Source organism: Rattus norvegicus, chromosome 5, assembly GCF_036323735.1.
Source record: "Rattus norvegicus strain BN/NHsdMcwi chromosome 5, GRCr8, whole genome shotgun sequence".
NCBI lineage: Eukaryota > Metazoa > Chordata > Mammalia > Rodentia > Muridae > Rattus > Rattus norvegicus.
Window position 1 is genome coordinate 170,076,905 of NC_086023.1, and position 24,973 is coordinate 170,101,877.

At 54.7% G+C, this 24,973-nt stretch overlaps 1 protein-coding gene across 3 annotated transcripts in view; it reads left to right on the forward strand.

Moving 5' to 3' along the window:
• Positions 1-24,973, forward strand: part of Megf6 (multiple EGF-like-domains 6) — a 100,859-nt gene that overhangs the window by 56,206 nt on the left and 19,680 nt on the right. For 2 of the 3 annotated variants that reach the window (XM_039110728.1, NM_022955.1), the window contains 6 exon segments: positions 13,399-13,521; positions 21,641-21,766; positions 22,847-22,969; positions 23,667-23,789; positions 23,951-24,088; positions 24,526-24,645. In XM_039110728.1, the coding sequence (XP_038966656.1) occupies positions 13,399-13,521; positions 21,641-21,766; positions 22,847-22,969; positions 23,667-23,789; positions 23,951-24,088; positions 24,526-24,645 (753 nt within the window). 3 annotated transcript variants of the gene reach the window in all.

A 24,973-nucleotide genomic window follows, 5' to 3' on the forward strand; every position in this document is an offset into this window, starting at 1 on the left:
TGTGCGTCAGATGAGGAACTCAGCTATAGTGGCGAGAGCGGCCTGCCGCACAGACAGAACTCGAGGCTGGCGATGGGGCCACACACCTGTGGGCTCTAGGGTCAGCCATGAACCTGGGCTTCCGGCCACAGAGTCACACCCTTCTTTCTGGCGCCAGAACTAGGGCTTTCCTAGTCCGGTGTCGTCTGGATATGGCCGGAAAACCCAATTACAAATTCGATCCTTCCAGGCCAGTGGCAGGTTTTCCAGAGATGCCCGTGGCCAGGCCTTCCTCCATCAGAGGTGCTGAGAGTTGAAAGCTCTTATTTCCTATGTTGGCTCACACCCATTCCTCCAGCGAGCAAACTGGCAGGTAAACCCCTGATTGGGGCCAAGGCAAGAAAATAATAGCCTTTAAGGTCAGTGCCTTGCCAGCCCGATGGCAACAGTGGGAGAGGCCTGTCCCACCTCCCCAACATCAAAGGCCCTGGGGCATATCTGGAGGACGCCAGCACAGGCAGCTGGTAGCCTCTGGTGAACACCAACCCCCTTCTTGGCATAAGTCCTTGTGGGCTCAGGCAGACCTGCAGAATAGAGTTAGACATGAGGGTCATGAAGGTTTGAAAGCATCCCCCCCACCCCACCCCACCCCACACCCCCACCCGCACCCCCACCCCTGAGTGCTGACTTAAGACAGCATGACTCAGAGTCCCCAGGTTCCAGGGTTGGGGCTAAAAGCACTTGCCTAACATACACAGAGACTTGGGTTCCATCCCCAAGACTGCCCTGATGTCCTGATTGTTTATACCTACAATCTCAGACTCAGGAGGGAATGCAGGGGGAGTACCAGAAGTTCAAAGTCACCTTCCTTTACTTTTGAGGCCAGCTTGGGGCTATAGGGACTGTTTTCTAAAAACAGCCCCCCCCCCCAATTACAAGCAGCTGTGTTTTCAAACTAAGCCTAGGGAAAGGAAGCAGACAGTAGAATGGAGGGCCTCAAAGAGGTGTAGGAATCCTGGCCAGTATCCCACGGGATGGTAAGCCCTTGAGCTGAGAAAATGACCATCAGTTGACGTAGGGAAGATCTTTCCTTGGTTCTGGAAGCTTCTACATGGGACTAGGAATCTTCTGGGCTGGAGAAAGGGACAATGCAGGCAATCCTTCTCTTCTGTCCTCCTGGTACCTCTGAGGCTTTACTCTCTAGTGGTTTAGGTCTCCTCCTTAATTGATGAGTATTTGGTGGATAACAGGGATACTAAAACTGCCTTGAAGAGTGGTCATGTCTTGTGCGACCTAGAACAACTCATTCCCTCATGTCTCCTGGGAGTGAAGCTGACAGACTGGGCTCTCCTGGTTAGCAGATGGCAGAGCATAGAGGCCTGGTTACAGGACCTGCACCTCAAGACCAGGGAGGGAGAGGGGAGTGAGGGACAGGGATGGGGTGGGGGCGTGGCGTGGGCGTGGCGTGGGCGTGGGGGCGGTGCAGCGTGGGGCAGTGGGTTCAAGGGCAAGGGTGTGGGCGGTGCAGCGGGGGTGGGGTGAAGTGGTACAGGTGGAGGGGCAGGAAAGAGGAGGGAGTAGTACAGGAGTGGGGGCAAGGACCGGGGTTGGGTGGTGGGGGGTGGGGGGCGGTACATGAGTTGGGGCGAGGGAGTCAGGGAGAAGGGCAGTACAGGAGTAGGGGCAGGGGCAGGATGGAGGGCAGAGGGAACCTATACTTAGTCTCAGCAGTATCTCGTCTCCATTTTTGTCTCTTGCCTCTATTTCTATACTGGACCAATCTCTACTTGTCCCGTGGCCTGTGGCCTACCTTGTCCCTGTACAGCCGTGCCTTCTAGCTACTGTTTCTCTCAGTGCATTGGTTTGAATGAAGGCTACACCTACCACCCAGGGCCTCATGGGATATTTTCCCTGCCCCATTCTGTGTCTTCCCTACAGCACCCTGGGAAGTGAGTCTTAAGCCCCGCCCACCCCTCTCAATTTCACTGCCCCGCCTTCACACCCTGCTGTGTAGTTGGGTTCCCAACTCCATTGAACCATCAGACTTCAGACCCTAGAGACCTTTACCATTCTAGACAGAGTCAGTTTGGGGGACAAGGGGAATGGGGAAGATGTCTATGATCAGCTGCTATGAGAAGACCCATGCACCACCTCAGGCCCAGTGTAAGGATTTGAGTAGTGGAAACCCTGCTGAGTCAGAAGTCACTGTTATGAATCTTATGTGGATGCAGACTGTTCCTTAGAGTCTAGGCAGCATATACGCCACAAGAATTAACGACCAAGTAGATTCCTATGGGTATTGTGGGGCAGTGGCATTTGGGGCCTCCTGCAGGTGGCCAGCAAAAGCTGGCTGCTAACCTTTGCCGTAGCATCCAGCAGGTGGAGGGAAGAATGGCCAGGGGGGCTGGTCTGGGCCATGGAGATAGATGACAGGTTGCTGGTCCCAAGCCACAGTCTCCTGGTTCCTTCTACCTTGATGTGATCCTGGGATCCCTGGCCCTGGGATCCAGTCATTGTCTATGTCTCTCACCTTGGCTGCCTGGTATCCAGGGCCCTTCTTCCCCATCGCCTAGCAACCTCCACCTGCCTGCTCACATTCTCTGACAAGGTAGCTTTGTAGTCCTGAAAATACCTTCTCCAAAGGCCACTTCAGGCCTCCCTCCCCCAGGAAGCTTCCCTAGTCACTAGAGCCAGTTTGTCCCCTTCTCTGAGTATAATGTGACACTCGGATCTGTCTTGTGGTCACTGCTCTCCCTTGGGCCCCGGGAGATGGCCGACCGCCCCTAGGGTGAGAATGTGTCTTTGGTAGTGTAACCCATCAGGATGTTCTGGGTCCCACAAAACCACAGGGACAGAGAGAGACACAACAACAGGCAGCCACTGAGAATGTGATCACACACACTGGAGGTATTTGATCTGAGGTCCCTGGGTGGCTCTTGTCAGGCCCTTGAAGTGCAGTGCCTCTTGGCGTTTGGGGTCTTCATGTGGGTCTGGAGTTCCTTGGGATGTATGGCCTCTGGAGGAGGCCATGGGTCAGAACTGCTCTCCCAGGAGGCCCTCCATTGCCAAGGGGAGGGGCCTGTCTCCCTTATTTCCACCTGGTCCTGCCAGGAATGGCTGCAGGCAGGAAAGGCAGCTGGATTCATTTTTCTTCCTTGGCTTGGGTGAGGAGCAGGGACTGGTAATGGATTTACCAGAAAACTGGTTCAGAGTGATTCCAGGAGGCTCAGCCAGACCCTGTGTGCTCTGAGGCTGGGCGGGGGCCTTGGCACACTCTGCTCTAGAAATGACCTCCGCATAGCACAGTAGGAGAGGGGTTGGGAAGAATGCTTCGGAGTCTGGGCTCTGTAGGGAAGTGGGTTGAGCTGTATTTGGCTGCAGCCGGCAGACTGACCTCCTCTGGAGGTGAAGGGTCAGGAACAGCCAGCAGGTGCATGTCCGGTCTAGGAGTGGGTTCAGGGATAAAGGGGGGGTCCTCTGGGTTAGAGAGGCTCAGGTCTTGATCCCATGCAGGTTCCAGCCCTGTTCTGGTTTCCTTTCTCCTGCTTGGGTAAACTACGCTGATAAAAAGCAAGTTATGGGGGGAAGGGTTTGTTTAACAGAACATTCCAGGTTGCAGGCCGTCGCTGAGAGAAGTCCTAGTAGCCGGTTCCAGCACGTCCATAGTCAAAAGTAGAGAGAAAAAATCTTGCAAACACGTTGGGCTCAGTCTCTCCACTCATGCCACTGGGGCCTCACTGTATAGGAGGTGGCACCTCCCACACCAGACTGAGTCTTCCTACTGCGATGAATTCAATTAAGATAGCCCTTCACAGACATGCCCACAGGCCGGTCAACTCTGACGGTCCTTCCTCGGGACTCTTCTCGGATAATTCTGGGTTGAGTCATATTGACAATTAAAGATAACTGTCCCAAGCCTCTTCCTGGCCCTTCTCCCTGCAGCTGGAGATGCAGTTAGTATGGGGATGTACCTGGCTGGCAGTCCATGCTGCTGCTCTGTCTGCATGGGCTGGAAGACCTTCCCCCCAGCTCTCTTAAGGTCCACTCGGGAGCATGCCTGGACTGGCTCTCACAGTAGGCACATGAAGATACTTATGGGCACCATGGCTACCCAACCAAGTACCTCTCCCACCACGGGGTGGCTTAGGGCATCAGATTTAGATCTCATTAGGACTGTCTCTAAAGGTCTGTGCTTCCTCTTATTGTTTATACCCTCCCCTGCCTGCCATGGATTTGGTTACTGGCTTGGTCCTTCACGAGGTCTACACAAGCAGTTCCACCCAGAGCTGCTCCTATAGGATGCTGCCAAGTGGGAACATGGGTGGGTGTCGTAGAGGGAGAAAGCCTGGTCGCTTGGAGTCATCTCTGAGTTCCTAGGATCCTGGAGGAGGTGTTAAAGAGACCCCTACACCCTCAGCCATCATGCTCTTATACAGCTATACCTCACCCAGTACTACGCTGCGCTCAGCCTTGGGGCGAGGGGTACTGTTCATCTCTTTGGGATTCAGTAACATGCACTTGGGTATTTGATATCTGAGTTGGGCCAGCCACAGGGAAAGATTAATGGTGAGGGTATCCAAGCTTCGAAGGAAACAGTGTTGTTTGGGGGAGTCATAGTGGCATTTGGGGGTGGGGGGATTAAGACAGAGAAGACTGGTGGCTGATGGTTTGGGGAGGGAGCTGGGCTGGCTGGAGGTGGGAGTGGCCCCTGTTGCTGACACAGACATTCCACAAGCAGAGCCACAGCGGGTTTGCATTGGGAAGGCATTTCCCAAACAGCATCCAGACCCCAAAGTCCTATGTCTGGATATGTTTAATGACAGCGAGGGAGATGGTGGGGACAGTAGGGTGGCTTTGCCTGTCCCCAGGCTGCAATTTGGGTCAGGCTATACAGATGCAAGACATGGGAATGAATGTCTCCATTTGGGCCACAGTAGGAGCTGAAGTCAGTAGCTGAGGGTGTGTGGATGAGAGGCCACTGGTGGTCAGTGAGCGCGTGGCTACTGATGGATATGGCTGGGGATCATCTCAGTCCAGTCTGTCTGGATCCTTAGGTGTGATGGGGAAGGACAGGTTCTTCAAGGACCAGCTCTGGACACTACCACTGACAATGTTTAGCATTAGGGTTTGGCATTATTAAAGGGTCCAAGCCTGACCTCCACCCTTCACCCACAGAAGGGACGTGCTGCCACTGTCACTCTATATTATAGAGGAGGAAACTGAGGTGTCATGGCAGGGATGGGGCATAGGGAAGACAACTAGGCATGGTGCCCTAGCAGCAGCTGAGAGCTCACAACCAGATCAAGAACAGGAAGCCAAGAATGCTAACTTGAAGTGGCAACATTTGAAAACCCTTAGTCTCACCCACAGTGATACAGTTTCCAGCAAGGCCATTACCTCCCAATCCTCTCCAAACAACCACCCACTGGGGACCAAGGATTCAAATGCCTGAGAACATCTCTTTTCTTTTCTTTTAATTTTTAGAGGGGATGTGTTTTGGTGGATGTGTGGTGAGATATGGGGAAGGGGGTGCCTCCTCAGGCCCATGCAGAGGCATTCCTTCCCACACAACGGTATAGTATAGAATAAAGCTTATTCAGGGCATGGGGAGGGGAGTTGGGAGGGTAATAGAGGCAGAGAAAGACATACAGAGAGAGAGAGAGAGAGAGAGAGAGAGAGAGAGAGAGAGAGAGAGGAGAGGAGAGGAGAGGAGAAGAGAAGAGAAGAGAAGTAGAAGTTGGCCATGAGCACGTGGAGAGAGAGGCGGGGAGAGAATAGGGAGAGAGTGGAAGCAAAGAACAAGAGAGCGGGACATCGCTTTTTCAAACCACCATGACCAAAGCATGCTGGGGAAAAAAAGGTTTACTTCAGCTTACAACTCTCAGGACATATTTGATGACAGAAGGAAGTCTGAGCAGGATCTCAGGACAGAAATCTGGAGGCAGGAACTGAAGCAGAGACTGTGGAGGAGAGCTGTTGCTGTGTGACAGACTTCCTGAGGAGATGCCGCCTGCATAGTGTCTACAGATAGGAGAGCTCACAACAAACTAAAGTACAGTTGCCATCAAGGTCCAAGTTGGTAAACAGAAAAATTTTATTGGGGGCTACTTACAGGAATATAGATGAGGGATTGCAAAAAATGTCTCAAAGATAGCTGCATCGCAAAAGCCCACCCCAGCATGGGTGACAGCTCACAAAAGCTGCATAGCCTGCAGGCAGTTCAACCGGTTGGAGAGTATGCTTTTCAAGTACCTTTCCAGTTGGCCTAAGCTACCCTTCCAGGAAGCTTGTCTGAGAGTGACTCTCAGCAGTCTTATTTACCCTTTGGAGGGAGGGGCTTAGTAAATCTGATCAGTTTCAGGGACTTCCTGAAGCTCCTTTTAGTTGTTACTTTCTATCCTTAGGAGTGTCTCTCCAGGATAGAGTGTTTCAATCTCTAGGAAACTGCTACATAATAGCCCCTTGCTGGCTTGCTGTGTTTGCCTTTTTATACTGCCCAGGACCACCAGAGTAGTACTATCCATGCTGAGCTGAGCCCTCCTACATCAATCATTAATCAAGAAAATGCCTAATTAAAGGCTTGCCTGAAGGCCAATCTGATGGAGGCATTTTCTCAATTGAAGTTCCTTTTTCCAGATAACTGTAGCTTGTTTCAAATGTATACACACATGTGTGTGTGGGTGGGCATACACACACTTGTGCATGTAAAACAAAACAAAACAAAAAAAACAACCAAACAAGCAAAAACCCACCAGGTAAGTGGTGGCCTACTTCCAGGGCATGGGTTTGGGAGATGTCAGAGTGTGTTTTGCCTAAGCAGGAATTAGTGTCACCTGGCCTGCTGCTTGACCTAATCTTCAGCCCAAAGGGTGCCAGCAGAGGAAGCCCTGGCTCATTACTCACTGGTGAAATGACTTGACTTAGAGAGTCCTGTTTCTCTAAGTGAGATGGGTACCTCATCCCGTGCTGCTCTGACTCAGCTAGCACCCTACCTTCCAGAAGTCAGTGGGTTCCAGAATACAGGTTGGGAACCTCACATCTCCATTGGTAAAGGGGGTACATGTTGAACAGCAAGCAGGGCCATACTACGAGAGTTGCCTGCCATCCAAGCCCTGCCCACAGCCTGCTTTTTGGGGAGGTTTCTGGAAGTACCCCAAGGCGAGGGTTTGTAGTCTTTGAGGTGTGCCACTCAGGGAAGGCAGGAGAGGGGGGCTTACCCCGCAGACCAGCAGATCCCAGACAGGCATGTCTATGCTGTCATGCCCCAGCAGGTTGGTGATATGGTAGGCTGGGCCCCAGATTCCAGACAGGACAGGGCAGGTGGGATATTGTGGGCTTGCAAGGCTGCCTCTCCTGGAGGCTCCAGATTGCTGGCCAGCAGGAACTTCTCTTTGCCTTATGTGACCAGTGGGTCAGAGGATGGACCATGCATGTTTCCAACCCGTAGTCTGGTGACCCAGGGAGCATGAACCCTCTTCCTTCCCGGCAGCTAGGCTAACAGAGCCTTATGCTCACTGTCTGTAGTGTTCACACAGAGACACAGGTAGCTTCCAGCAGAGCAGATTATGCTCTTAGGATGTCACTGCTGCCTCCTTTGTGGGCTGCCTAGAAGGGCTTGGGAGTATGCATAGACAGGTGTCCTGCCCTTCCACTCTGGTTCAGGGACTCAGCTTAGAGCTGGAGTACCTTCCCAACAGGGATTACATGGTGACCAAGCATCCTATCTTATCCAAGTTCCAGCTTGCTGGCTGGGCACATCTCCTTAGGCAGGGTCTGGGAAAAGGGAGGGAGTCTGTGATTGAGAGGGTGTATCAGAAAAGGTGCAGGCTCAAGCTGGAATCCCAGACTTGGCTCTCATGCAAGATGAGCTACAGGGCTCCTGGTTAAGGGTCTGAACATGTGGCTTCTTAGAATTAGAGAAGGCATCTTCTGCGGACTCTCACCTGTGTAAAGGGCTGTAGCCCCCTAGCTTATCTATACTGCACTCTAGCTCTCTTGGTGCTGAGGGAAGCTGGGATTCTTTCTAGGCTCTCCTCTTGGAGCCCAGTGGATGGTAGAAGAGATGGGGCTCAGAGGGCAAGGGGGATGGTGGTAGCGTCTCCATGCCTAGGATTCCGGCTTTGTACCAGGGCCTCACACTGCCCCGCCTCCTCCTGCCCCGCCTCCTCTCACTCCCCACCAAGCCTCCTCAGCAGGGCCTCCCAGCCTCGCCAGGATGGCTTCATTCTCCACTTTGATTTCTCTTCAGTGTTGGCCAGGACACTGCGACTGTGTCCATGCACGTTTGTGTGTGCCTCTCTGTCTGAAGTTGCATATCTGTGTGTATGTCTTCTGTATGCATTTGGACGGGTGTGTGTGCTGTGTACACACACGTGTCTGTGGATGTGGATGTATGTGCTTGCGGTTTTGTGCGGATCTTGATTTGATTGTGAGTGCGCCAGTAGGAATTCAAGGGGCGGCTGGCGGGCGGCAGGACCAGCATGGCCCCCCTGGGGGGTTGGGGCGGGGCTGGGAGCGGGGGTGGCTCCCTCTGGAGTCTGAGGATTTGGCCTTTACCTGCAAGGGGTGGAGGGAAAGCTGAGACTGTAAAGGCAAAGGGGGCGGGGCTTGCCAGACCCAGAGCTGCTGCCTGCCGGCACACAGCTTTAGTGCCTCAGAGTTGGAGTGTGTCCCACTGTCTGTGTCTGCGCTGGATGTGCACTGGAGCCTGGAGCTGGAGCCCTGAACAAGATCCCTGAACTCAGGCTGCTTGCTGCTTTACAGACCCAGCATGGAGGTGTCCCGGGGCTGGGGCGGGCTGGCAAGGCTCTGGTGGCTTCTGGGCAGTCTGGTGGGTGTCACCAGCACTCACTACCGCTATCTATGGAGGAACTGCTACCCATGCCACTTGAGCCAGACCGGCTATCCTGTGAGCGCCAGTGACCAGAGGCCAGGTGGGCACCCCAGGAGCAGGGGTGGGTGGGATCAGGATGTCCCACCCTAGCATGATTCCTTTGCATTCTCTTCTCTTCTCTCTCTCTCTCTCTCTCTCTCTCTCTCTCTCTCTCTCTCTCTCTCCCTAATTTATTTATTTATGTTACATGCATATGATGGGCTTGTTTTGTCTGCATGCATGTATGTGTTTGTATATGCAGTGACCTCAGGGGCCAGAAGAGGGTGTCAGATGCTCGGGAGCCAAGTTACATATAGTTGTGAGCCCCATGTGGGTGCTGGGAATCAAATCCAGGTCCTGTGGTTGAGCAGCAAGTGCTGTCAGTGTCAGGTACCCAGCACACACAGGGTTGGAGAGAGCAGGACCAGAAGTTCCCAGCAAGCGGTCACTGCTGCTGAGACAGTGCCCAGATGTATCCTGAACAAAGAACAGGGAGGTCACTTGACTGGAGGAGGCAAACATTCCTGCTTTTCGCTCTAAGCTTCCTATGTCGCCTCCTCTGTATCAGCAGCTACTCTAGAGTCAGGTGGGAAGGCAGGCTGGAGAGAGGTGCTCAGGGACCACGCCCCTAGAAGTTGGACGTTTTGGGGTGCCTGCGTGAGTGTGGTAGGTGTTATCATGTTCCCAACAAGCCTTTCAGTTCCAGCCAGCAGAACACTTAGAGACTCTGGGCTTAAGACTCCAGTAGCCGCTGGGATGGGAGTCCTTTTATTTAGTTCACCCCGAGATCTGGGATTTGATTCGTCTGAGCCAGCCTCCCTCCACGTGGCTATACAGAGCTCGGAGCTGGTACCCTCAGGAATGTGACTCGGGATTGTAGTGTGTCCCCGTGGAGAGTCCCACCAAGGAAAATCCAGATGCTGTCAGCCTCGAGGCTCTGCGTCGCCTGACCCGAGGGTCAATAGCCTGCTCCAAGCAGACCTCTTGCTCAGTGGTCCTTCCCAAGTCAGACTGGTATGTCACTGCCTTGTGAGTGGCCCTTGAGAGCCTGCATAGCATCAGGAGATGTCCAGGCTTTGGAGAGCTTGGAGCCCAGTCCTTGCTTTGAGGCTTTCCCAGGGGCAGCGGGAGGAAGCAGGCTATCAGAGTGAGAACCTGGTGTCTTGTTTGTGGCAACAGAGAACTCTCATTTGGCCCCTGGCAGAGTGAGTTGGGCTTGCTGGCAAGGTCCTGGAGGTCCTTGTGTTTTCTGGAAGCCATGGTGGAGCTTGGAAAGAAACTCTGAGGTGGTTTCCGCAGAGGCAACATTTGGTGGCTGTCTAGCTCTGACTGTTAGGTGCTGATGGGCTAGGAACTGGTGGGTTGGGTAAGGATTGGTACCCCTGGTCTGTCCCGATAGCATTCTTAGTGCCTCCCCAAAAGCACCACCAGGCTCAGCCAAGCAGGTCCTTACAGGCTTTCCCAGCTCCCAAGGGAACTGGCCCAGGTTGGTACAGCAGTGCTAGCATGTGCAGCTTATCCTGCCCCGAGGCTGCCAAGTCCCCAGTGCCTGGCAACAGCAGAGTGGGGTAGAACTACTTAAAATGACCTCCCCTGATCCCCCAGCTGATGGCCCTTCTCTGGTACTCCTGGGAATTCAGTAGGAAATCAGTGGGTTTGCCTGCCACCAGAAGTAGTCCCTTGAACAAGCAGGTTCCATTCAACTCCCGGGTCCCGCTGGTAGGTGCTTAGGCCTGTTCTTATTGGGTTAGCAGGAGGGTGTCCGGGCTACAGAGGCGTCTCAGGATGGTCCCACTGCAGTGTGACCCCAGCTGCACTGTCTATGTGTGGGAGGTCTAGCATAGTCCTGGGGCACAGGCCTGTGGGATAAGAAATTCCAGGGAACTTAGCCTCTGTGCATGCCAGGGGACAGAAAGCTACTGCGAGCCTGGCCATGCAGGTGACCTCCAGCAGGGCACTACTGAGTCATGTGGAGCTGTGGTCTCACGGAACAGCAGCTCCCGAGACCTGAATCAAACAACAGAGCTGTCTGTACCCTGTATTGGTTTTCTCATGATCAGTCTCCACACGGAGCCTTAAAACAATGCAGACCCAGCCTGGGGGGTGTAACTCAGTTGGGAGAATGCTTGCCCGACAGGCAAAGGCCTGCAGCCCAGCACTGCATTAAAAACGAGATGCAGTGGTGCATGTCTGCAATCCCAGCACTCAGGAGGCGGAGGCAGGGGATTAGAAGTTCAGGGCTATCCTTGGCTACATAGTGAGTTTGAGGCTGGCCTTGGCTATGTGAGACCCCATCTTCAACCACCACCACCACCATCACCACCACCACCACCACCACCACCGCCAGACTATGTGCTGGCTCTGGAAATGGGAGTCCAAAGAGGCTAGAAGTGATGTGTAAACAGAGAGCAAACCTGGGTCAACCTCTGAAATCTCCAGGGCAGAGGTCAAGCATACCCTGGGCTCACCGCCAGTCCTCCATCCTCAATGCCAGCCACACTATGTCTTCTAGTCTCTGATACCTGCTCCACCCTCCTATTCTGACTTTCCTTGTCGATTATTATTGTCCTTAATTTTTGAGACAGGGTGATACTGTGTAGCACAGGCTGGCCTGGAACTCATGATTTTCCTGTCTCGGCCTCCTAAGTGCCGAGGCAGCAGACCTTAACACTCCTTGCTCTCTTTCTGACCCTCCAGATAGCCCGGAACACTCTCCCGAGTCAAGGTCCTTTGCTCAGTCCTGTCTGCAGTTTTTATCTTGCTGTGTAGTGTTCTGGGTGGGAACCTCTAGCCTACCATGCTAACTTTGAGGGCTGCTGAACCTGTGGCTCCTCAGGTCACGGCCAAAGCTCCAGCTGCAGGCTCAGCAAGTTCCTCAGAGGTCCTCCACGATGAGTATGGCTCTGTGCTGCCGCCCTGTGGCCCACTTTGTGTTGAAGCGAGCAGGGTTTAGGTCCCAGGGTCCTTCCTGCCCTGCTTTCAGGGTGCCAATCATTTCTGTAAAAGGGTTTGTCTCTGTTCAGAAGACACCAGCCTGTCAGGGCTTCAGGCAAACCTTCATCCTAGAATGGGCCTACTGTGTCCAGACACTGGCTCTAGAGGGTGGTGGTGCCGGTGTGGGGTGTGGGGGGGGGGGTAGGGACGGCTGCTGAGAACCGTAGTGATGATACGCAGCTCCGTCCCACACTGTTAAAAGCTATCGCCCCCACAGTCATACACCCTCCATGTCCAGGAAGCATCTTTACACCCAGGAAGCGATTGAAGCTGGAGTCAGTGTGCCAGCCCCTCCTAAGAGGTACTCAGGGGACAGTGATAAAGGCCCTATCTGTGCATGGCAGGTGTGTAATAGTGATCAGGCACCCTTGTGGGGAGTCGGCTGCACACAGAGCGGGGCTGGTGACTGTCCCTGTCTCAATGGACAGTGGAGAGCTAGCATGGGTGTGTGATCAGGGAGACCGTAGCTGGCATGTCTGGGTACGGAGGGCTAACAGAGGGGTCCTGGTGAGAAACACTTGCCCCAAACCCAGGGCTTCTTCACAAGCTACCTTCTTTGTGCTCAGCAGGGCCCCTGAGCACGCAGCTGCCTGCAGGTTGATTACTTTCCACCGACTGGCCCAGGAGGATTTAAAATCCCTTGCCAGGGTGCAGAGAGTGGCTCAGTCATTACCCTTAAGTATCCTCACTCAGTGTTGGGGCACAGGAGTGACACCCATGAATGCCCAGACTGTCAGGGATTTTACAGACCAGCTGGCTGAGAAAGTCCCTGACATTACCTCCACTGAGCTGTGTGTGCTCCTGTAATGGGATTTGAGCTCAGGAACCACTCCTCTCTGGACCCCCTGAGATGGGTGTTGTTACCCCAACTCCTCTAGTGTGGGGCCTGAAACCCCCATCATGCCCCAGCTCTTCTGTCTCCCCGAGTATGTCAGATGCCTGTGTTCTCACATCAGCTCAGGACCCACGTGACCTTGGCCTTGTAAAACAGGAGCAGGGGCTGTGTCCTTGTTTTTCTGCCTCTTGTGACAGATACACAGAGCAGGTCACCCTCATGTAGCTCCAGGTGAGCCCTTTGTCACCCAGACAGTCAGCTCTTTGCCACACCCCCATTTTTTTGATCAGAGATACCTGGTGGCCCTCACCATAGAAACTTCAGAAAATCCTCCTGGAAGGGGCACCACAGAGTGAGGGGTACACTCCTAGTAGACGGGTCCCAGGAAGCACTGAGAAACAGAAAGGAGGCTGTTGCCTGGACAGAGAGACACTGTCCATGCTTTGAGTCCATGCTTGACCCTGAATCTCCTCCTAGGAGCCCTCCCGGGACTGGCCCTACCCTTGGGGTTGTGTGCCCTTGGTATAAAGAAGACAATGGCCCGTGCTGAATTTTCCTCTGGTAGCTCTTCTATCAGAGCATGCCAGCCATGGAAGATGGGCACTGACTACATCTGGGGTCATGAGGGAAATAGATAGTCTGAGAAGGTCTTGAGTTCGTGCGTCGTCTGCTGTCCCAGTGTGTGCCTAGCCCGTGTAACTCCACTTTCTCTGTCTAGATGTGGATGAATGTCGAGCACACAATGGTGGTTGTCAACACAGGTGTGTGAACACCCCCGGTTCTTACCTCTGTGAATGCAAACCTGGCTTCCGGCTCCACACAGATGGCAGGACCTGCCTGGGTAAGTGTCACCTGCCTGCATAAGTGTCACCTGCCAGGGCTCTGATCCTTTGGTGAAACTCACTGTCTAGAATGTACTCCTATCTGCAGAAGGGGCCCAGTTAGGCCTGAGTAGGCTGGCACTGGCACTCATTAGCTCCTTCCTGCAGAGCATGGCTGCCTGGGAGTCCTAACTGCACCCTTTGCTGAACCCCCCAGGTCCTTGTGTCCCCAGGCTGTACATGTTCTGTAACCACGCTGAGTCTTGTTAAGAGATGGAGACCAGGTCTAGCTGGGCTACCACCAAGACATGGGGTGGTGGACTCCCTTGGGTTGCTCTTGGGTGGTAGGGAGGAAGGTTGAGACTTAGCCATGTGGGAAGGGCTTAGCCGCCTCTCAAGGACAGGTTAGAGCTGAAGAAACACACAGGTTAGACAAAGGACGCTTCATAGTGCACTCTGGGCCTGGGGACAGGCACCCTGAGTAAGACACAGTGGGATCCCTCCCTCTGTTTCTATGTTGTTCTGGGGTTGGGGGAAGGCACCCCTACTTTTTACTTTGGAGACCCTGACAGATTGGGCCAGTTCTGAACAGCCTGGTCTTGGCTGGCAATGTGCCAACCCCCAGAGGAGGGGGTTGCACCCCATTACCCACATGTCCCAGCCTCTGTCCTCTCCACTCCAGGAGCCAGGCAGTTGCCCGAGTGAGAAGCAGATGCAGAAGCAGATGCAGAAATGTTGCCATGTGTTTTGGGCATGGTAACTGTGATACCAGAACCCAGTGCCTGCTTGCTGACTCTTCTGGGAGTCTGTAGCTTGGGTTCTTTAGTCTTAGGCACCCTTGCCAGTCAGGGTACTCCTTATAGAAAGGTGACCCTGGAGGTTGGTGTGAGTGATGACCCCCTGCTGCTGGCTCCAGGACTAGAACACTCTTCTATTGTTACTCTCACTGAAAAGTCTTGAGAGGATCAAGAAACAAGGCGACATGCGTCATAACAGTTAGAGAGGAGGGATGCTTCTTAGACCCGGAGTGACCGGTGGTACGGCTCAGAGGTACTGAGCTGCCGGCCTCAGGAAACCCTGGAGGAATATCCTTTTCCCCTGCCTCTGTCCTGTGCCCACACCATCCATTGCTATGCTGGAGACAGATATGCTAGATTCTGCACCCTTGGGGCCCCAGAAGGATGGGCTCATGGCATGTGTTTGCAGCTGATGGTCTTTACTGTTCCTGTGACTGTTCCTCCCAAGCACTGTTTAAATGGATGGGTTCTCAGGGCTTCTGCGCTTTCCACATGCCCATGCCTGCCTCCTGACCCCTCCTACCTGACTTGATGGATATTGGTTGGATGTGGCGCCTCAGAGGATCTCTCTCTTTCTCTCTCTCTTTTGTAAACTGCAATTTTCAGCAAGGGATTTACACGGAAGCTTCCTAAGATCATGGCCTCCTGGCTTACTCTGTCTGGGGACAGCAGGATAATGGCCCCTGTCTCTGTTGAGAGATGCTAGTGTGCAAACTCTCCCCATTGGTTCCTCCAGGCACGGTGGCTTTTCTTCTCTGATGACCTCTGCCTTAGGGACACCTTGCTCTCCCTGCAAGTGTCTGGTGGTCTTCTGGGAAGCCCTGAGCATTATCTGTTCCCATGCTGTGCCTGTGACAGACACATTTCCCAGTGTTCCCTGAGGCTATGGTCCCTACTCATCCTGTATCCTCGGCCGACTCTCTGTGTTCCTCCCATCTGGCTGTGGGTGATGAATTTGTGTGTGTGTGTGTGTGTGTGTGTGTGTGTGTGTGTGTGTGTGTGTGTGTGTGAGACGAGCCTAGATGTGTCAGTTTGGATCCACCAGATACTGCCTTCCCTGGTGTTGGTGGTGGTGGGGCTGAGAAGGTTCCAGAGACATTGAAGGGCCTCCTGAGAGCTTCCTTTAGGAGCCCCTGTGTGTCCCTCAACCCCTATCCCGTGGCCCTTCCAGTCGCTGTGGGAACTGCTTTGGCTGTGGTTGCCCTGAGATGCTGGCTTGGGATGGAGGAGGCTGAGCAGCACTGGGTGTGGCTGAGGAGGTTGCCTGAGGGAGCCAGGGTGGTGGTATTTGTCTTGGGCCCTGTGGAGGACCCCATGGAGGTCATGCCATGAATTCACCTCCAAGGCCAGGTAAGGTAGACCAGGATAGGAAATGTGTAAGTTCTGGTGCCGCGTCTTCCTCCCTTTGATCCTCCCTCCCTCTCTTCCCTTCCCTCTCTCTCTCCCTCCCTCCCTCCTTCTCTCCCTCCCTCCCTCCCCCCTTCCCTCTCTCCCTCCCTCCTTCCCTCTCTCCCTCCCTCTCTCCCTCTCTCCCTTCATTCCATCTATCCACCCTCTTCCCCTCTCTCCCTCCCTCCCTCCTTCCCTCCCTCTCTCCCTTCCTCCCCCCTTTCTCCCTCCCCTCTTCCCTCCCTCTCTTCCTCCCTTTCCCTCTCTCTCTTCCTCCCACCCTCTCTTCTTCCCTCTCTCCCTCCCTCTCTTCCTTCCTTCCATCCATTCACCCTCTTTCTTTCCCTCCCTCCCTCCCTCCCTCCCTCCCTCCCTCCCTCCCTCCCTCCCTCCCTGTCTTCCTTTCTTTTCTCCTAAGGTGTCACCAGACCTGAACTTACTTTGTAGGCAGAGCTGCCATTGAACTTCCGTTCCTCCAGCCCCCACCTCCCAAGTGTCAGGATTTCAGGCATGAACCACCACACCCTGCACCAAACACTCCAAGCACAGAAATAAAAAACCAGAAAGATCCCTGCTCCCATTTTCTCTTTAAATTTTGTTTTATGTGTATGAGTGTGTGTTTGTAAGTGTGCACACTATGCATAAGCCGGGCACCCCTCCAGGCCAGAAGAGGGCGTTGGAACCCTTAGACCAGGAGTTACAGATGTTTGTGAACTGCCAAGTGGATGCTGGGAACCAAAGCCAGGTCCTCTGCCAGAGCAGCCAGTGCTTTTAACTGCTGAGCCCTCCCTCCCCTGCTCACAAAAATGAGAATTTTGAGGACTAAGCTACCAACCCACTATAGTAAGAACATTGTCCTCTGTCCTGACTAACACTCCCGTGGGAACAGCGTGCCCCACCCATGATTTGGGATGTATTCTCCTGGGGTGCTCTGTCTTCCCTTCACTTCTGAGGTGGGGACAGGGGGACGGACAATCAGGCCTGAGGCTGCTTAGATTTTTCTGTACTTGGGCCAGAGCCAATTCCTTCTTTCCTTAGCCATGGAAAGTAGGCCCTGCCCAGGGTGGTGGTTTGGCTGATGGTCCAGGAGTGTTGTTCCTGCTTTCCCGTGACATTTTGCAGAGCTCTGGGGGTGGGGGTGGGGGCAGCCTCAGGGTATCGTAACAGCACAAGGGGAGCCCTCCTTCTCCGAGGGGTGCTCTGAGGGGCATGTGCTTGCCGAGTGGCTTTCAGTATGACCTGGGCACTGGTCTTGTGTGCAGAAACTTCTTTATGGCCTCTGGGTTGAAAGACAAATGGAGCCAGTCTAAGGGACCGTGGCTGTTGCTGGCTTAGCCCCATGACAAAAGAGGCCTCTCTTCTCTTTATCTTACACCTGTTGGCTCTGGGTGGACACCATTGGCGGGGGGGGGGGGGCCTCTGCTGCCAATACATACCCACGGTAGTCCCGCCGCCAGTGTCACATGACTGAAGGAAAGTCACATGACTGAAGGAAAGCTGCCCAGCCTTGCCCTTGGGCTGTCCCTACTTGTATACACCTGCGGTACACAGAGTCATCACTCTCCAGGCTTTGGGACAGTAAAGGACTTTACAGGGTCCAGTCTGTCCTCAAGGCTCCTTTTTGGAGGAGAAGCCTCAAAGAAAGCTGTTTGGACCCTGGAGACTGCTGCTTGGCAGTGTGCTTGGTCTGGGGCCAAAGCCACAAGCAGCTCAAATGTGCAGATTGCCGGGTTCTTCTGCAAAACTCATCCCCACGGAGCCGTGGATGCAGCCCTGCCCGTGTTTCCCAGTCCTTCCAAAACCTGGCAGGGGTCACCTTGCACAAGGGGTCAGGTTCCCAGCCCTGAGGAGCCTGAGGAGGCCTGGCCTGAGGGAGAGGTGGGAAGAGAGAAAGCAGCTGCTATGGTCAGTCCCTTCCTCTGTCTCATGATCCTACCCTGGCTCTCCGCAGGGCAAGGACTGCTTCCACTTGGCCTGGGGAAACAGGCTGAGATTGGGACAAGGGTACTGAGGTAAAGTAGCCCCTACTGGGTGTCTCTTCCCAACCCAGTACGCCGGGAAACAGAGTACAAACCCTGGACTGGGTGCAGAACCCAGCAGCGGAGGTTAGGCAGCCACAATGCAGAGAGATGGCATGCTACAGGGGGCATACTTGGTGGGTGTCAGTGGTGCCAGCTTGAAGGGGGTAGGGGCTAGCTGCAATACCAACAAGGCCGACACTGCTTTTGATATGGAGTGGTCCTGCTTAGGGATCTATCTGCCATCTACGTAACCCACCAGTATTTTGGTAAACGCTTAGGAGGACTCCAGCCTGCCCCAACCTCCAGGGTGATCTGGAGGTTGCTTGGCTTGGCTGGAGGCGAACCTAGCTCTATGGTCCATACATAGTGGTGAGCTTATAGTCTGCAGCCTGAAGCCACCCCAAGGCCCAGTGTGGGTGTCTCATCTCTCCTACCCGACATGCAGCCAACTGCATGACCCTTGGATGTTCCTGATGCCAAGCTCTGAGGCCTGGGCTCGAGATCTAAGGTTGGAGTATAGGTGCTGCTTCCTGAGACTGGACGAACGCCCTTTGTTGGGGGTGCCATACACCCAAGAATGTTCAACAGGCTGGTGCAAGCAGCCCTCTGTCCTATGGGAAATGTATTTTCTATGAGGTCCGGGCTTTTCCTCCACCAAACGGGTTCTTCCCTCAGAGCGCTGCACTTCACGCCCTACCCTGAGTAGTGCGACTCCTGCTGGCCGTGAGTGGAGCCGCAGCCCCGCTGTGTTTGCAAGTCCAAAAGCAAGGTGTCAGACCTTCTGGTCCCTGGTGCGGTCAGAGCCCCATCTGTGGGGCCACTTCCAACCTTAATTAAGGCACGGGACCCAGCCTCTGAACATTGTCGTATCAGAGGGGTTCAGCCTGTGACTTGACCGGGCCAGACAGGCATGGGGAAAGGGGCAGGGGCGGGGCTGTGGTGGGGAGAGGGTGGGATGGGGCGGGGCAGGGGCGGGGAGAGGAGGAAGTGGGATGGGGCGGGGCAAGGCCTGAGTTGGGCGGGGTGGGGCAGGGTGGGTGCAGATATAAGGGGTAGGGGCGGAGGTGGTGGAGGAACACACAGACATTAATACTATAGTCATTTCTGCCTGATCTGGAAGTGGGCAGAGGCCTAAGTGATGCCTTGGGAATTGGGGGATGGATTTTGGGGCAGGACCATTGGGTCCTGCAGGCTTGTATACAGATCACAGACCCCCCCCCCCCCCGCCGAGTGCGGGGGTAAAAGGGGATACTGTGGAGCCAGACCTCTCTTGCCCTGTTGCTTGAGATGGCCCGAGGTTCTCAATCCTCCTGCCTATATATCCAGTACGGTGATTTTAAGTGTCTCACCAACTCTGGCTGAGGCATTTGGTTTATGAGTATGTATGTACCCATACTCCCTGCAGGGAGGTCAATCCCTGACCTCTGCTCCAAAGGTCACTCAGTCCCTGACCTCTGCCCCAAAGGTCACTCACTCAGCTTTGCTCATGTCTGACCTTGGGTCTGATTTCTAGCACCACAACCAGATGGGAGCCTCTGGCCTTGGTCTTGGCTGAGGTCCTGAGTGTGTGTCTTACAGCTGTGCCTCAGTAACTTGAGGAGCCTGGAGACACAGACCCTGGAGCTGTGAAGTCCAGCACAGAGAGGAGAAAAATCTGCCTGGCTCAGCTTTCCGGGAATCCATAAAGGATGTGCTGGGTGATGCTGGCCCGGCGCCCTGGTGTGCACAGCTTGGGAGCATCTGGGCAGACACAGTCCTGTGGAGCGAAGGGCTGGGGGGGGGGGTGGTTCTGAGGGTGTGAAGCTGCACTGGAATTCCAAGCCTTTAATGCCAGCCTTGGTGGGCTCCGCATGGCTGCTTTGGAGATGAGGTACCTTTCCCTCCTGGTGGACGGTGCTTCCTGCCGAGATGCTGAGACATCATGCCCCCCTGTGCCTACCCGGCCCTGCCAGATGGGGCTTCTGGTTCCTATTACGTGTCCCGAATAGGGACGCAGTTGGTGTGGTGAGCACGAGTAAACAGAGCCCCCAGGAATGTGGGGCCAGCTGAGGCCACATGCATGGGCCCAGACGCCTCAGGAGGGAGGGCTGGTGGCTGAACAGCTGACTCAGGTGAGGTCAGCCAGGCCTGGGGTCAGCATGGCTTACAGCCAGTTTAGGGGTCAGAGCAGAGATGGGGAAGAGCTCAGTTTGTCGGGCTTGCCTCAGCTCTGTAGGGAATTGCTGCAGCTTCTCCCTTGAAGCTTTTATCAGCGGCCCTGAGTGTCCAGGAGATCAGTCACTGCCTCCCCACGGCTGGCTTCACCCCAGAGAAGGGGGGGGGGCTTCCACGTGCTCCTCTGGCTGTGCTTCATGTGAGGAGAGCTGTTGTATGAGCAATGTGGCTTTTAAGCGAGCTAGCTTTGAAGGAAGCCCAGCCTTCTCAAATCCCTGAGGCATCTCACGAGGTCCGTGCAGCTGCCAGCACCTGGGCCTTGCGATGCTGACCCCAGCAGTGTCAGACCCCAACTCCTAGGCAGTCATTAACCATATCTCCAAGCTAGGCCAGGGACTGTACTGCTTAAAGTTGACAGTGTCCTCATATCCAGGTAGCATCTTAGGTCTGAGCATCGCTACCCACAGTACTTTAGTGATGGATCTCAGGTTCGCTGACACAGCTCTGGGCTCAGGCCTGCGGGCAGACAGCCTTACCTCCCAGGCCAGGGACAGCATTCTTGCGGCTTCCCTCCAGAGTTTAGGGCTAACTTCCTTTAACCACAAGGCCATTGCCAGAGACTCCATCATAACCAAATCCATACCAGGAGCTGGCTGCCACTGCCAGCGAAAGCTCTGTGTTCATCCTCCATGCCTCGCCAGGCAGAGCATCTCTCCCGTCTCCCAGGGCAGTTGAGGTTGTGAAGGATCTCATCCATGGAGTGCTCAGGCACCTACCAGGCCAGCCCATCCCCTCTAACCTCAGCAGCAGTCCAATAAGGAGGGACAGGGTGCTGCCCTCTGGGACATGGTCTCACTGAGGACCTATGGATGCTGGGAAGTCTGGACACTCTGGTAGGGTGTGAGGTGTGGCCTGCCTGGCCTGTGAGGTGAGATGGCACCTATTTGTAGAGGCTCCACACCTGCCCTTTTGTCCTGGCTGGAGGACCAAGATGGTAGGGTAGATCTTGCCTTGCCTCCTAGCCTGCTGTGAGGGAGCGAGCCATCTACTTCTCAACAGCCTTTGGCTGTTTCAAGTTTTGTGCTGGGGAACGCTGGGCTTCCGTCAAGGTGGGATGATCTGCCTTGTATCCAGTCCTTAAGTGAGCTGTGTCTAGAGGATTCAGAGAGAGAGAGAGAGAGAGAGAGAGAGAGAGAGAGACAGACAGACAGACAGACAGACAGATAGACAGAGACAGACACAGAGAGAGAGACAGAGACAGAGACAGAGAGACAGACAGAGACAGAGACAGACAGACAGAGACAGAGACAGACAGAGAGAGACAGAGACAGACAGAGAGAGAGACAGGGAGGGAGAGAGACAGAGAGAGAGGGACAGACAGAGAGAAGCAGAGAGACAGAGACAGAGAGAGACAGAAACAGAGAGGGAGGGAGGAAGAGAGACAGAGACAGAGAGACAGACAGAGAGAGACAGAGACAGAGAGACAGAGACAGAGAAAGACAGAGACAGAGGGAGGGAGAGACAGAGAGACAGAGAGAGACAGACAGAAAGAGAGACAGAGACAGAGACACAGAGAGAGACACAGAGAGAGACACAGAGAGAGATCCACTGTACTGTAGGCGGTTGGGGAAGCAAAGTCAGGCTTTCTGGGAACTGAGAACAAAGGGGAGGCTGGTGCAGTTTCATGTGGGAACCCATCATCATTGGCCCTGCTTGTCTGGGAACAAGGATCTGTACTCTTGGTCTGATCTAAATTATTCATTTCTTCATGTCCCCAGCCATCAGCTCCTGCACTCTGGGAAACGGTGGCTGCCAGCACCAGTGTGTACAGCTCACAGTGACACAGCACCGCTGCCAGTGCCGGCCCCAGTACCAGCTGCAAGAGGATGGCAGGCGCTGTGTGCGTAAGTATTGTGTAGCTGGAGAACGAATGAGGGGCTCCAGGATCCAGGGAAGAAGCTGATGTGAGGATGCCTGGTGGGAGGAGGGAGGTGAGGGCTGCTGGGGGCCTGAGCTGCAGGCCTGGTGAGTGCTATGGGATTTCAGGTCTTCAGAGCAGGAGGCTCAGGATGCAAATAGCACCGTGGTTCCCTAGATGTCTGTCTGGGGTCTGGATGGAGGAGATAGCCAGGCCAGCATGCTCTGGGACTCTGGGCTTGCCTAAGAGAAAAAGACTTTGCTGAAGGAGTTTGTGGGGCAGGATCACAGTCCCCTCCCCCAGATGTGGAAGTGGGACACATCAGGTGTCCCCCAGCACAGTAGGAAGCAAGTGTCAATGTGAGGGGGCCAAGGCCAGCCACGTGGGTGGAATGGCATGGGGTCTCAGGACTGGGAGATCACAGAATTAGGGGGACAGAGGGCTGAGTAGGTTACACAGCTGGGACTGTCAGGAGTTCAGGGATGGAGGGAATCACAGAGCTGGAGCCGTGGGGCTAGAAGATAAAAATGGTGAGAGTTTCACAGGGCTGAGAGAGTTACAGGGTTGAGAGGGGCACCAGGCCTTGGGGGTTCATAGGCTTGGCTGACCATATGGGAGGGATCCTTGGGTCAGAGGATTGGGGAATCATAAGGTTTGGGGCTCCCAGTCTCAGTGTCTGTTTCAACACTGTATCTCAAAGCAAGAGCTCTGGGAGGTGCAGGCCAGGCTCACAATCAGAGCTGACTTGGGCTGGCCACCTCCTTGCCGGATGGCCTTAAGCTAGGCCTCACTTCCTAACATGGTGCCCATTCTTCGGGAGCCATGACACTTGAAAGTTGTGGGTGTAGTGGGGTACTGACTCTGTTCTGGTAGAGCCTTCGAAGCCACAATCTTGGCTATGGAGACTAATTGGGGGAACTCAGAGCTGCCTACAACTGGGGGACCATGGCACAAGCTGGAGCTGAGAGGAATTCCTGCACTGGTGTGTGGGGGGGATTCTGAGTCTGTCAGAGTCCCCTTCCCCATCTCTTTTCTCTGCCTCCACCCCTCTGGCTCTGGTGTCCAGGGAGAAGCCCGTGTGCAGAAGGCAATGGTGGCTGTATGCATATATGCCAGGAACTCCGGGGCCTTGCCCACTGTGGCTGCCACCCCGGTTACCAGCTTGCTGCAGACCGCAAAACCTGTGAAGGTAGCATGCTTTGTCTAGCCCAGCATCCCTGAGGCACCTGTTGGATGGGTCTTTGGGTGACCGAGAGTGATGACTAGTCTCCTCTCCTTGACAGTGGGTGGGAGGGAGGGAGGCACCCAAGGAGCTGTCTACAACCCAGCAGTGTTTCTGCAGAAGGGAGAGAACTCGGATTTCTGCCTTAGACATACTTCCTATATTGTCCAACCAGCACCCAGTCCTTTAGGGGGCAGGAGAGATAAGCAAGGGGGAGGGGAAAAGGGCCACCTATACACCCCAGAAAGTATCCCAGCGAGTCAGTGGGGAAGTGAGTAGCTACACACCCATTTGTACAACAGGGCTGGAGAGATGGCTCAGCGGTTAAGAGCAGTGACTGTTCTTCCAGAGGTCCTGAGTTCAGTTCCCAGCAGCCACAATGGTGGCTCACAGCCAGGTGTGATGGGATCCGATGCCCTCTTGTGGTGTATCTGAAGACAGCTACAGTGTACTCACGTACATTTAAAAACAAAGAAAGAGAAAAGACCCCTCAATATGAAACACAACTTCGGTCTCTTCCGTCCCCTGTCTGTGCCTGGCAGGTATTGGGACAGCATGCTGTCATGCAAGCCAGGAAGCTGTTAATGTGCCCAGGGACATCAGCCACCACCACGTTCCCACTGTCGGGAGCCCCTAACACCCCTTCCCTGTTTCTCCCTTGCAGATGTGGATGAATGTGCTTTGGGGCTGGCCCAGTGTGCTCATGGCTGCCTCAACACTCAGGGATCCTTTAAGTGTGTGTGCCACGCAGGCTATGAACTGGGCGCCGATGGCCGGCAGTGTTACCGTGAGTAGGCAGTGAGGAGTGGACTGGGGACGCTTGGGACATTAATGTGGCTCCCCAAGACCCTAAAGTCAGGTTCAATTGGGCAGCCCTGGGCGTGGGTTCCCTCCCAGGGTCTGCTGAGGGAATGCTAACCCCTCATCCCAGCGGCGATGTCCTCACAGGGATCGAGATGGAGATTGTGAACAGCTGTGAGGCTGGCAACGGTGGGTGCTCCCACGGCTGTAGCCACACCAGCACTGGGCCCCTGTGCACCTGCCCTCGTGGTTACGAGTTGGATGAAGACCAGAAGACCTGTATCGGTGCGAGCCGGTTCCTTCCAGGCTGCCCTGCCCCTCCATCCCCAGGGCTTGCTGCTACAGCAAGTCTTGGACTTGTTTGGTGCCATGGCTTGGAAGTTCTCCTCTCTCTGCTGCTCTTGACTGCCTGGGCTTAGCAGGAGCAGCAGGGGAGCTGACAAGAGTCTGCATCACAACTCAGAAGGAGTCTGAGTGCTTGGGTTGGCATGGGGGGAGGGGAGGGGGTAAGGGGGAGGGGGAGAGGTGTCCATGGAACTGTTCCTGTGTGTGGTTCTGTGGCTGTATGCATGACTGTATGCAGTGTGCCAGTGATTGTGTACAGGCTCACACGTGGTCGGGTAGGATCGCGTACAGACACGTACACAAGGGGGCGGGCGTGCCTGAGTGGTTGCTGTGTGGATTGCGGGAGGGTGTATGTGTCTCCTGCGTGTGCCCCACAGACATCGACGACTGCGCCAACTCTCCGTGCTGCCAGCAGGCATGTGCCAACACCCCTGGTGGGTATGAGTGCAGCTGTTTCGCTGGCTACCGGCTCAACACGGACGGCTGTGGCTGTGAGGGTGAGCGCATGCCGTGCGGAAGCAGCTGGGTGGTTAGGGGGTCAGCCTTGGCCCTGTTGAGACGGACGCGGGATCCACCTGCTTCCCGCTTGTGGACATTGATTAAGTGCCTACTGAATGCTCAGGCACACCCATCCTGGCCACATGTAAACTTGCTTATGATCTGACATACTACACACAAGCCGTACATACAGCTAGCCAGTCTCACATAGCGCCAGGAGCGTACATTTGTACACAGTCCTATTCCTTAAATCACACACACCGTTGCCCCTTCCTCCTTCCCTCCCTCTCTCCCTCTGGCCTATAGTCTCCCCTCACTGAGTTGGGA